Source organism: Antrostomus carolinensis, unplaced genomic scaffold (assembly GCF_000700745.2).
Source record: "Antrostomus carolinensis isolate BGI_N321 unplaced genomic scaffold, ASM70074v2 scaffold3450, whole genome shotgun sequence".
Taxonomy (NCBI): Eukaryota; Metazoa; Chordata; class Aves; order Caprimulgiformes; family Caprimulgidae; genus Antrostomus; species Antrostomus carolinensis.
Window position 1 is genome coordinate 25,077 of NW_010290424.1, and position 14,033 is coordinate 39,109.

At 39.2% G+C, this 14,033-nt stretch overlaps 1 protein-coding gene across 1 annotated transcript in view; it reads left to right on the forward strand.

Moving 5' to 3' along the window:
- Window positions 1-7,350: 7,350 nt before the first annotated feature.
- TMPRSS7 (transmembrane serine protease 7) overlaps window positions 7,351-14,033 on the forward strand; it is a 32,680-nt gene continuing 25,997 nt past the window's right edge. Inside the window, exon 1 of the mRNA XM_029086256.1 lies at window positions 7,351-7,401. Coding sequence (XP_028942089.1) covers window positions 7,351-7,401 — 51 coding nt within the window. The remainder of the gene's footprint in view (window positions 7,402-14,033) is intronic.

Sequence of the window (14,033 nt, forward strand, 5' to 3'; positions counted from 1 at the left end):
CAGGGCATGAATGCGTAAGGATGCTGCCCTATGCAGATCATGACCACATCCAGCCCTTTGAAGCTCTACTGCTCTAACCATTGTCCAAACAGCAACGTATATAATGCAGAACCTAGAAGCAGGTGGGAGAAACAAATGCAGTTTATGTGAATTGCAGTAACAAGTTTTGTATTTAGACTTTGATTTTTGCTTCCATCAGTCCAGATCCTCTTTAACTTCTGCCTGTTATTTCACTGCAGTCAGCCAAAGGGCTGGTGATCAACCCCTAATGAAGATGCACCTGAGATGGAGCAGTTGCCTACAAGTACTCAAAGATGTCAAGGTCAGATGACCAAGCTAGAACACCAGCAGCATCTCTGGGGAAAATAAGCATGAACATCCAACTGTGCAGTTTGGTAAACAGCAGTCAGTGCAATTCTTGGTCAATTGTATTCATGGTTAACAACCTTCACTAGTGGTTCATCTTGGCTGTCTTGTCTGTGCTTGTGCATGGCTTTTATTCTGAACAACAGATTTTTCTCTGTAAGTTATCTAGTTGTGCTGTCCTGCCTCTGCTGGCACTTAGAATTTTCTTTGTCTTGGTGAGGAGCCTCCCAATAACAGAGCTATGTAACTCAAACACTAAAAATACTTTTGTTTAAACTTTTCCTTGTCAAATTAACTGAACTAATTTCCTTGTGTTCCTCCCTGCCAAGTATGTTTTTTGAGACCTTGAATTAACCTCTGTAGGTGTTTTGAGTGCTCTCCTTATCAAAACCCTTGGTGGATGAGGGATGACAGGAGCAGTGTCAGTCACTTCTAAGGGGTGGAATGTTGAGCTGCCCCATAACTCCTGAACAAAGAAACTGCAACACCAAATTCACCAGACTGAGTGAAACAGCTTGTTTAACACTTGGACATGCAAATAACTTAAGTGTTTAATAGTAGGTTAATTCAAGTTACTTACTTATTAAAAAATTAAGGAATTAATTAAAAAAACCCACCTGTTCCGTTTCTTAACAGCTTAACATTGTACCTTCTTGCTGTAGTCTGTCACTACCTGGATAATAACATCACAGGACTCTGAGACCTGATAGAGTAGGGATAAGAGTGGCACAGGTGGCCTGGATGCCCTGCTGAAGTCTTCTAGGTAGAAGTAATGAAACCAGAAAAGGCTCCATGTTTGTTTTTTTTTTTCTTTTGTTCTGTTCTACTTAGAAGATGATCAGAGAAACAGAAGCGAGATGAAAGGTCAGGACTGAAAGGAAAGGGTGTGGGTAGGTTTTTAAAAGACAGAGCAGGGAAAACAAGGAGTTAAATTTTCAGTGCTGGTTTTCTTCCAGGGTATCAAATATACTCTCTGCTTAATGGCAAGGAAAACACAGCTGTGGACAGGCAGGACAAGTAGATTAAATTAGCATTTTTTAGGGAAATATATTTGGTGGCAAACACTGGGGCTAGGCTTGTGGAAGCCTTGGGCACAGTGTTTCCTGCAGGAGACACTACAATCCTGTGTACGTGAGTGAGAGATCTTTGGTTCACTTGCCCTAAGCAGTAGCCTCATTTCAGCTGGGCATCCGTTATGGCAACTGACTGCAATGAAAGTGTGGTAAGAGAGATTTTTTTTGTTTGCCTTCCACATGGCACCTAGGGCTTGATGATAGAGAACAGGGTATCCATTAATCATAGCAGCTTCTGGGGGTCTTAGTCTCATGGACTGATGCTTTTGGACAGCACTACTTATAAGCTGAAGCTTTGAACTTACAAATTTCATGTTTGTTCGCTTTCAACAAGACACCAATTAAGAAGCAGGTCACCAACTGAAGTGTGATTTGCAGGGAGTAGCACAGGCACCTCCACCAGTAAAAGTGCTTTGACTTGGCTTGTCAAACCCTGCTCAGGCCTGACCTATCCAAGCGTGTGTGATTGAGCACTCTGCTAGATGAGTGTTTGCCCATCAGCACATTCTTATCACCTGAAAAGCTGCAAACCTTGCTTTTGCTTGGCTGGAGTGGTACCATGACTTGGCTTTTGTAGAGGGTGTTACCACTGGCTTCAGCAATAGCTCAACTGGGTCAGCCTCCTTATTGTAGAAACTGTCTTTTATATACATGTATACATATATATATATATATATATAATTTTATTTAAAATGCAGCAGGTTTCCTAGCACTGTGATTCTCCTAACAAGCCATATTTAATCTAGTAGCATGATTCATGTACGCTGTGTGAATGTCACTTGCCTTGCTCCCTGCCACACATAAGTGTCCAGTTTCATATAAGCAAGAGAGAAATTGAGAGTAAAATTAGCTAGTGGCCCCAGTAAGAGGGAATGGTGCAAGACCATTAACTGATGGAATAGCAGGGCTTGTCTGTCCTTAAAATGCCACAGACTGATAAATGGATGCTGTGCTTAAAAGATGTGCTTACTTAGCCTTTTTAATTTAATTTATAATTGATGGGGATACAAATAACTAAGCTGTTCTCAGTCTGCATGAGTGAAGCAAAACAGCTCTATTAATGCTCAGGGAAGCTGCTGCATTTCAGATGATATGCTCTGTCAATGACAGTTACGTGTCATGTCTGGATCTTTGAAGGCAGCTCAATTGCCTGTAAATTCTGAGAATATTTTGTCCATTGGAAACTGTTTTGTTACATCAGAGGCCTCTAGTGCATAATCAAGCATTGTCAGGGATCAGAAATTAAGTAAAAGCTCAAGGAGAAGTAAAAGAAACGTGAGCGCTCTGATTCGAACTGCATGTCCAGATGACAAAGAACTTGAAAGCGAGCAGCATGGTATTCATCCAGTGGGGGAAAAGAAAGAGGTGCAAAGTTGATACTGAAACATATGTTAGTAGACAATTATTAATAATTTAGTATTTAGTAATCAATTGTCACCCACTTCCACACTTTGGTAAAAGCCTCATGTCAACTTGCTCATAACTTCAGCTTCCAAAAAAATTAAGGAAACAACTATTGTGTGCTGGTTCTGCCTCCTGTGGTGGAAGAGATTTATCCCAAATGTTAATGACTCACCTGTGTGTATGCAGATCTTTGCAGACTATTAATAACATGCTAGTTATTATTAGTATGTGCTTATTGAAGGCATAGGTATTTGAACATCTCTAGGTTCGAAATGAAGCTGAATTACAAATTCAGCTGGGTTACTGGGAAGGACAGCCAAAAGCTTTTCTTCCTCTCTTGGAAGAAAATTACATCTTGGCTGTAATTCGAATAGATTATTCAAGGGATAAAATAAGCATTCATACAGTGTTAGTCTGTGTCAACTCTGATGAAAATTGATTAAGAATCTTTATGAATGCCTTCTCAAATGTTATAATGAATCATCACTTGTTAATGATTCATGAAAACTAAACTCTTGTTTAGTTTTCACAGACATGCTGAGACCTGTGCTTTACCTGAGTTTTGATTAAAGAAAAACAGACACAAGTAATTTACAAGAGAATTCTTATAGGTACTAAAGCCAGGTTTTACTAGAATTAACTTCGCGTTGTGTTTGGACTCTTCTTCCTCCCGTGTTTTTGTGTAGTTTGTTAGATATTGCTGCTTAGCAGAGAGAGATCCTGAAATACAAGCAAACTCTGTTACTCTTGATGTTCAGTTTGGAAAAAATATCCTGCTGAGGTTAGCAGCTCTCTCGAGTACCCTGATGCATTAGTGGGCTGATGCTGGCAAGCTGGGTCTAGGCTCCTGCCAGTTAAGGAAGCAAGAAAGACTCCCTCTGGACTGATCATGAAGGCAGCTTTGGTCAGAAGAGAAAGATTTCTATTACACAGAGAGGATTTGGAAGATGATAGATTTGATAACTACCTCTTTTCTATCTGTACTCAGTGGTGAAAATGTGATTTGTCTTTTCTGTTTTGAACGCTTCTCTGTGGCCGTTGTGTATAGACTGAGTCTAGAAAACAGACTTGGATTTATATGCCTAACTTCTAGGCAGTCTGAGAGGGGTGAGATGAACCCTACCTCTCTCCTCGCATGGCACCAGGTTTGTGCAGCACAAGACTAACAACCTGCCCCTGGTTGTGTGAGGGTCTTGGAGAGATGAGAAACAGAAAGTCAGGCTGCCAAAGAGATGTGCATGAGGAAGCTACGCAGCCCTAAGAGAATGATGTGAGTAAAACCAAGTGTCACTGTCATTGTGTGAATAAACTGGGAAGTCTATGATTTGTGACAGTGGTTTTGTAGGAGTAGGAAAGCATGAGGAGGTGGAACTGGTCTAGAAGCCATGACGAAGGCAAGAAAATACGATGCTTCTGAAAATAATCAGCGTGGGTATTATGTTGATTTGGGTCAGAGAGAGATAAGAGTAATGTTTTGATAGGCACTGCTTGCAGGAGATAAAACCAAGCTGCTTAACATCAGTTCATGCTTACCAAGTAAAGGCTTAAAGCCAATAGCCCTTTCAGGTGGACCTATGTGAAAGCACGATTCTCTACAGAGCTCAGAAATTGAATAATTGGCTCATATTAACTTTTCAAGCTGACCTGGAGTCACTGGTATCTAGCAGAGAAACCCGAGAGAGTCTATGGTTTGCTTTGGCTTCAAATGTTTTTAATCTTCAGACTTTTTTTATATAGAGAACATGCAATTAATAAACCAGAAGGAAACAGCAGTGCTCACTTCCATAAGATGATTTTATTTCTAATGTGCTTCATGTTTTATTTCACTTTGCCAACCTCTTTGTTCTTAGCTTCACTTGCAGAGAGAATGCACTTACCTTGAAGTGGGAGGGCTGGGGAACAAACACAAAAATCCCCCAAAACCCCCACCAAACCCAAACCCTTAAACTCTTCAAATCCTAATTTTGCTCTTTAAAGGAGTAGAGGTGGAAGTAAGTACCAGGTACTGCGACGTTGTTGTGGATTAGCTGTGACTACCAGCCAAACTCCCACCCAGCTGCTCAGTCCCTCCCTCCCCTCCTCAGCAGGCTTGGAGGAGAAAATGGAAAGAACATGAAGAAGGGAAAAATAATAGTTTGAGACAAAGACAGGGATATTTTTTGCCAATTAATGTCATAGGCAAAACAGGCTCAACTTGGGAAAAATTGACTTAATTTATTACTAATTAAAATAAAAAAATGTAACTCCTAATTTGAGTAGTGGGAAACAAAAATGCAAACATTGAAACAACGCTGTTCCTACCCCTTTTCCCGGGCTCAACTTCATTCTTCACTCGTGACTCCTACTTGCCTGCACCCCTCCACCCCCCAAACCCTGAGCAGCACAGTGGAGATGAGTAGTTATGGTCAGTATACAATGCTTTCTCTGTTACTCCTTCTTTCTCACTCCTTCCCTCTGTTTTAGCATGGGCTTTCCATGGGCTGCAGTCCTTCAGGAATATCCATCTGCTCCAGTGTGGTCTCCTACACAGGCTGCAGTATGGATCTCTGCTTTGGTACCTGGAGGTCCTCCTTCTCCTCCTACTTCTCCATGATTTTTTTTTTTTTTGCTTCATTTATTGATTTGATACAAGTAACCCATATACACCTTAGGTATTTGAAAGGTGCATAATAATGTTATTTATACCATTGAAGGAGTGGAAATAACTTCAACCTCAGCTTTTCTGTGTAATCTAGAGAATAATGGCATATAGTTTTCTTACCAGGGTTAGAGCACACATTTAATACTATACCTTTAGATTGACTCTTGTTGCTATTTCAATAACAATCAGCATGGTTATTTTAATCTTCTCAGGAGAAAATATGTGAAGGTAAGCAGCTGAAAAGTGAAATCTGGAGATAACTGCTTTCTCAGAGCATAAAGGACTTCTTGAATAAACATGCAAAAGACTTTGACAATGATAAAGGGAAAGTATTTTTATGTACGATGCTTTTTAGTCTATGGACCAACTTCTGAAAGAAAAGTGAAATCTGGAGATAACTGTGCTTTCTCAGAGCATAAAGGACTTATTGAATAAACATGCAAAAGACTTTGATAATGACAAAGGGAAAGTATTTTTATATGCTTTTTAGTCTATGGACCAACTTCTGAAATAGCATTTGTATTGTAGTAATTCTCAGGGCACAGGATAGTGGAAGGCTTTTGGGAATTACATGAACACTTTGAGAGACCGCAGTAGTCTCAAAAAAAAAAAAAAACCATAATTAAAAAAAGAAAAAAAAAAAGTGGGAGTCAGAAACAATTATATATAGTCATATGCTACTATTGCATTCATAAGGCCCAGAGCTTAAGGTATCGCTTCATATGGTCGAAACAGGTTGCAGTTCAAACAATGACTGAGGGCATAAATATTGTGCTTCAGGGCCTAAGCCAAAGACTGACACATAGATAACGTAAACAAGTATTTCTTGTCTAACTGTAGCATTTTTTGCCTTGTAGTTGAAGTCATCTATTGCTGGTTGCACAGATGGAGCGTAGAGCATGCTTGGAACTCACGTGTTATAAGGTCTGACTGCATCTTTCCTATTCTATACCTCTACACTACTGTGTTGCTGGAGTTTTTATGATTGTTAGTCTAGGTTTTACATCTTCAAAGATAAACTAATAGAAGGGTTATTTTATTTTTTTAATAAAATCTTGGCATTTCTCCAGTACTGTTTCTGAAGTTGACCTAGGAAAAGCATTGAGATTGTTAATCACTTAACAGTAAAGACAGCTCTATAATTAGCATCTATTGAGGAAAGGACTGTTTTACATCCTCTATAAATATTTAATTCCCAAAGAAAAGAGGATGGAACTGTTATTGTACAAGTGACTTCCTGCATCTGGTTAGAAAAAGGATCCTTGTTTTGAAGTCTGATCTATTTTAACGATATGAAATATGTTGCCTGGAGCAGTTTATTTCTCAATTACAATAAAATAACCAAATTTGAGTGTTCACAAGGTACATTAGAAAATTCTAGAAAAGGGTTAAAATGTTCTTATTGGTTTGCAGATGTTATCTGCTCTTTGCAGCACTCTTACTCAAGGTGCTTACGCTTATTTTCTTTCTTTTAGTTGCATGATTTTTCACTTATTTACATTTTACTTGCTACTTTTCTTGTTTGTGGCATTTTGTGAAGTTTTAATGATATATAGATTTTAGCACTGTGATTTTGTATTTTAACAAGTTGGAGTTTATTTCAGCTTAAAAAAGACTATGAAAAGCCCATTTTATTTAGTCCGACTTTGTTGTCTAAAGTTACATGATAGCATCCTTTTAATATTTGCAAAGGAGCAATAGGGCAGATGAGATTACAACTGGAAACTCATCAAAGTAAATTGATGCCTCTTTTGGTCCTGGACATTGCTGTTAGCTGTCTTCAGCTTCAGAAGCAGAAGTAGTGCCTGAGAAAAGGTGCAAAGCTCTTTTTCAGCTTGGAGAAGCAATAAAATTAATTCTGCTGGAATGGATGAAAAAAGTGATCACCCAGCAGCTAAACCTGAAGATGAACTAAGTGTAAGTAGGTGACTTAAGCATTCTTGATTTCTCAATTTCATATACTTCTTGACACTATTAGGTCTCTTATGAACTAATACTCAAGTATAAAACTTAAGATCTGGTATAACTTTCTTTTTTATATCTCAGTCTGAAAATGTCAACATATGTTTGCATATCTTCAAATTGCCAGAAACATATGTTTTCAGACAATTGAAATAATGGGCATGTCAGTGTGGCAATATGAAGAACTTATATTTGTGTCACGGTAGTACATTTTTCCAAAAAAGAAATCAATTTCTAAGCAATTAAGCAACATTTCTAAGCAACATTAAAGTACGTAAAGTGTTTTGCTTTTCTCTGAGAAGCTACAGAAGAGGATTATTGCATGAATGTTAACTCATAACAAAGAAGTAATTAAATAATTTAGTGTATGGTGATAATCAAATTGCAACTTTACCTGCAAACAAATTCTAGAATGCAAGGACTGAGTTGAGTAGAGAGGAAAGCTCAATCAAGAATTGTGATCCTTATTGAGGGAAGGGAACAGCTTAACTTTCATTTGTTTTTCTTAATATAAAATGTTTATGGTAAAGTATATAACCTAGGGAAATATTTAAAATGTAGTGCATGGCATTCAATATTCCTATGAATCCTGTGTAACAGAACTTTTCCATGCAAGCCTTGATACATGAAGTGCATTTTTTTTTTTTTTAATAAAGTTAGAATTTCAGTAAATGCAATGAAGACATCAGTTGTTTCAAGTGCGTACTTCTAGTCCAGTGAAGTCCGTCTTGGTCAGTCTTTAACAATCCTTGACAGGGTCTATTTTTTAAGAATAAATCTGCCTCGTTAGGTCTGCAGCTACAAAATGAATGACATGGGAAAACTTAAATATAAAATATTATTGGGGAAACCTTGATCAAAGGGGCCTCAATTTCAGATGACAGAACTGAGCATTCATTGAGCTGTCTCAAGCTGCCCTATTGAATGCCTGACTGTATAAGGGGACTTTAGATGACAAAGTAGAGTTTAAAAAAAAAAAAAAAAATAAGCAATTTGTTTTTCATCCTTAAACAAAACTCTACTCTAATAAGGTTTTTTAAAAATGTACGACAAATTGAGTCCTTCTTGAGAACATGCGAATCAAGTGCAGTTAATTACCTCTATAGAAGATATGAGTCCGAAATCTTCGGGTTCAGTGTTTTCATGTTTTGTTTGAGGAAATTTTAAAGTGTACTACTGCAACTTGTTACTCTACTTATTATTACTTATTACTCATTTTTCTTCTCATATTTGATCATCCTCAGCTCTGCGGTCAAAGTTTGCTAGCCATTGTATTTGACTATGGGACTGGCAGGATATTTGTGGTGACGCTGCTTACGTCCTCTCTGTGAGGATACACAGATCTCCTTTATTGAAAGCATTACTAAGGCATATCATCAGAGAATCACAGAAAAATTTATATTGGTGGGGGCTTCTTAAGGTTTTTCAAATTTTTAGAAAACAAGGCTAATGTCAAAGCCAGGACAGATTTCTTGGGATATTGTCTCACTTGAGTTTTTAATATCTCCAGGGATGGAGGCTTCCTGATCTCTCTAGGAATGGCTTGGGTGCATGGCTGTCATGGTGAAACATGGTGTTGACCCCCCGGCCTCCAGTCTAACTGGAATTTCCCCTGCTGCCATGTGTGACTGTTGTGGCTTTCTCTTCATTGGGCATCAGTGAGGAAAATGTGACTCTGTCTTCTCCATAACCTGCTGTTGATAGGGAAATCTATAATTAGATTTACTCACACTCTCTTTGTCTTCTTGTCTCCAGCGAAACATCCCCAGGGCTATCAACTTTTGGCTGTACATCATATCCTCTAGTTCCTCACATCTTGGTGGCCTTCCCCTGGAACCACTCCAGTTTATCAGCATCTCTGTTACACTGATGGGCCCAAAACTAGACACATTATTTCACATGTGGCTCTACTAGTGTTGGGCAGAAGGAAACAACCACTTCTTGTAGATTATTTCACAGAACCATTTTTGCAAATGGCTTGAAGTAAAGCTTGTCATCTCCTGGGTGTCAAGCTCCACCAGCACATAGTTTTTGTAGCCACTGTACTAAACTTAGCATCCCACATTGGTAACGCAGAGTGCAGCTCTTGGCTGAGAACTTCCTGACTTTAATTGTCTTATCCCTCCTCAAGTGAAAAAATAGTAGGGATGAAAAATGAGTCTTGTGTCCACACCTTTTAGTCTACAACAGGCCACACGCTCTTGCAGTGTACCTTCTCAGAGGCTTCAAATAATGAAAGGGTGGCAAATAGCCTGGCACCTTGTTGCAACCTTTCTCCTCTCTGCTTATCCCTTGTAGCTCTGCAGAAGTGTCTATTGAGCATAAGGAACACCCAGATCTGCCCAAGTCAAGGTCTGTGCTGTTGTATGTTCTGGTGTGGTTGTGAACTTTGGTGTATTTCTGTGTGGGCACTGAAGGGGACAGGTGATGGGACAGGGATGTGTCCCTCAGCAGAGTGAGGTTATCTGCACCTTGAGCAAATCCTACATCAGTTATCGTTGGTCTTTGTCAGAGATTGCTGACTTGCATTGTGGAGAGGTGAGCAGGTCCTAGCCCCCAAGTGGCAGAAAATCAGACAGTGAGTGGGGGAGACCCACTTTGAAAATGCCCTTAAAATAACTTGAGCTACTCCAAAGACGAAGATCAAAACAAAAAAATAGCTTTTTCCTTATACTTAAGATGGTGAAGTTCAGTTTTCTCTTTGTATATATGAGGTCCTGAGCCATGTCTTCTTGTCTCAATGTCTGTTTTGTGAGTCATAGAAAATTTTGCACTAAAACTTTTGGTGCTGACTGGTGTTTGTCAGCACCTCCACTCATGGAGAACCCACAAATTCGTCAGGCAGCCTCTTGAGAGCTTCCCTCTCACTAGCATCAATGTTTTTGGAATATTTTTCCTGAGTGTTACTTATAGATGTGGCAGTATTATGTAATTTATATTATAGTTGTGATATAAGGAGGGTATTAAAGATTTTCTTATAGTTCTAATTCTGGTGCAGCTGGATATCACGGCTCTGCCTGTGTTCATACCCAGTGCACTTGGTCATTAACGCCCTGAGCGGTCCAGGAATTTGCCAGCTAATCTCTGCAGAGATGAGACAGTGAATTGGCTTGAGAAAAGGTGATTGAACCTCTAGCTGATCTTACAATAATGTATTTGACAGCCGTGAGAGATCTCCAAGAGGGAATTTTATGAAATCCCAGAGATTTCCCCAGGCAGCACTTGCTCTACTTGCAGCAACTGATAGACATTATTTGTGTGCTTAAATGTGTTGATTATCTCCTGTAGAGGAAAATGCCTGTGGGAATGTCTGGTATAAACAGACTTTGCAGGGCAGACCAAACTGTAGATAGATAAGTTGCTTATAGGAAGCAGCAACTGCTCCTGCAAATGTGGAAATGGTCACATAGTTGTCTTCTGTACCTAGATAAGATGGTCAGGAGATATTTTGAATCTAGCTTTAGAAAATCTGGGACTGTACTTCAAAATAAACCATCAAGGGGTTGGATAGCCAGGTGATGACCTTGTTCAGGTCTCATCCCAGCAAGACCTGTGCTGTGTCCTCCTGTTCCCTGAAGGGGACTTCTCAGAGGGAGCTGGTCATGCAGAAGGAGGCTGTCCATACCCACTGCTCCTCATTCTGAAAGGAAGCAGAAGCTTTTTTTCTGAGGAATGAATGAGTTGAGCCCACTAGGATTGGGATAATTCTAGTCTAAAAAGTAAGTAGCTTTTTAAAAAAATTGTGGGGGCATGTCAGTGTCATTTTGACCATGAGCTGGGAGGTCCATATACCTGTCTCCTGTTTCCTTAGTAGGGAAATGACAATCCATAGTATTGGAACAAGGATTGACTATTTGAATATCATGCTAACCCCTCCCTCCCGCCTCTCACAAAGGGAGGAATGAAAGGCTGAATGTGTGTCTGCTTCTGCACCAAAGTTGTGTAAGCAGAGCAAAGGTTTGGGTCATGAGACACCTTCTTAGCTTATGTTACCAAGGTGCTGTTGAAAAGCTGCCATTCTGCAGTACTTGTCTGTCTATATATCTCAGTTGCAAACAGTGCAAAGTAATTCAGCGTTGTCCACCCTCTGGTCTAAAGAGGCCTAATATACTTTAATGAGGTACGCGCAAGGTGTCCTGGTTTTTAGCTGGAACAGAGCTGGGTTTCTTTTTAGTAGCTGGAGTAGTGCTGAGTTTTGCTTTCAGCCTGGGAATATCAGCATTCATTCATATGGTTAATGCGGGGTAGCTGTTGCTCATTGAGCTGTTACTCTAGGGTATGATTTGTTTTTACATCCTTAAAATATTACACTTTGTGTAATATCTGCAAGTGTCCGAAAGAAAATGATCTTGCCTTCTAAGTAGAGTTTTAAACTGCTACTAAGTTAATTGTAGTTGTATATATGCAGTATCAGACAAATATACGTGTGAATCTCTTGTAGTTGTTGGTCAGTGAATTGCTGTTAGAAATGTTCTACATTTTTTGTTGTCTTTCACTTTATTTTAGGTAGCCAACATCTCAGTCCAAGTGGTAACTGCAGAAGATAAGTTGGCAAAGAGGATTCTGGCAAGGAAAAAACATGGCAAATTGAAATTGAAGAAAAAAGATAAGTTGTTGTGGAATTTTCAAAACAAAATAATTCTATTTACCCTCGTCCTATTCATTTTAGGAGCTGTAACCTGGACATTACTGTGGCTCTTTATTGGTGAGTTGCTGAAAGCTCATGCCTTTGCTATCCTCAATAGCACTCAGTTGGGTTTAGGCTCTCACTTGTCCAAAGGCTTTTTCTAAAATAAACATGGAACTTATTTAAATGGGACCTGAAGGACTTTTTGGTGCCTTTGTTAAGACTTAACAAGTAATTATAAGAGCAGGTATAGCTGCTGGCTTTAGGAAGTGTGACTTTTTTTTAAGTGTTATGCCAAACATTTTTTTTATGTCCTAGCTAAGTGCACAGACTTGACAATTCCTATGAGCTTAATTCTTCAGAAATTTTGAATTCCACTATGTTTCTTGGCCTACTGAAGGTCAAGTAAGTCCTTTGTCTCTCATGCAGGATAGATTTAAAGAAATTAAAGGGGAGTAAAATACAGATGTGTCTAATTGGGCAGTAAAAGCCATGTTCTCCTCTTTAGACCCCTGACACTAAGACTGCTCAAGATTCCTTAAGGATGCTCCAGAGTCTGGATGTTGATATTGCCTTCATTATGCTGGTTCATTTGTATGGTGGTATCTTACCTTGTATGTAGGGAACAGATGCTCAATTAACCTTCATATTGTGGTACTCATCTAGAATGATTTGACTGTGAAAACGTAGTGTTCTTTTGGTTGTTGTTTCCACTGTGTGCCAAATAGATTAATGTGGTTTAGAATTTAATCAGAAAAAAGAATCTTATTATTGATTTAAAAAAAAAAAGTATAAAAACCTGTCGTCTTTGTTTCTTGTAGTTCAGGCAGAAAACAAAGATGCATTGTATTTTGTCGGACTGTTCCGTGTTGCCAACATAGAGTTTCTCCCAGAATACAGGCAGAAGGAGTCGAAAGAATTCCTCTCCATGGCACAGAACGTGCAGCATGTGGTAAGATGAGTGGGCTGCTTGGCTAGCAAAAAAGATCAGAGCTGTGAACAAGTTGTATGACTTTCAGGGGCCATTGAGTCTGCTGTAGTGTTCTACTTGCCTTTTTTAAAAATTATTTTTATTTCCCCCCCCCCAATCCCCTAAGATTATGTACGAAGGGTGCCTATCTGGAGGTGGGAAGGAACTGAATTGTTAATCACAAACTGAGTTTTGAAAAGGTCTGTTTGACTTTTACATTTATAATAATTTTACATATTTCCCCCCACAAATCGGGGTCTATGAATAGAACTCAACAAAAGCCTTTCAAAATTTAATTTTGTCACTTTTGAGATGTTAAACCAATGAAGTCTTTTGCATTTAAATTGGTATCTGCTGCCAGTCTTCTGCATTAGAGCATCTATAATTACCCTAGAGCTCTCAAACATATTTACCTTTCCTTCTGTTGTGTTCTAAAGACCATTATTCTTCCCAAGCACCTTGCATCAGTCAAAGCATAAATAACACTGTGTCATAGGCAGTTAAAGCTGCTCTACAGTGGGAAGAGAGGAGTGGGAGTCTTGGTTAAAACAGAATTTGACTTTAAATAAGGCATTTGGTGTAGGGAGGAAAAGAGACCTTAATGCCAGAAAATGCAGCACTGTCCACCTAAGCATTCAAGCAACAGTATGAAAATTGCTAGACAAACAAACAAAATCATAATGTCAGATGCAACCAAGAGATTTTTGAATAATTGCTAATTTTTTGTCATATTATGAACTCATGTTCCTGTTTTCCAGCTCTATCTTCCCTGCCCCATGAAAGCTTGATCACAAAACACTTGAAAGCAGATATTCTAGCTATCCTAGTCCTGCATGTTAACAGCTGAGGTGCTTTCAGACAAGGGTAACAGAGAGCCAGCACAGGATATGTCCTTCCCCTGCTCTCCATGGAGCAGCTCTAACCTGCTGGGAGCCTTATGTCTTGCTCTTGTCCCAGAGCATCCTGCCATTGGAGAGAGGTGACAGACAG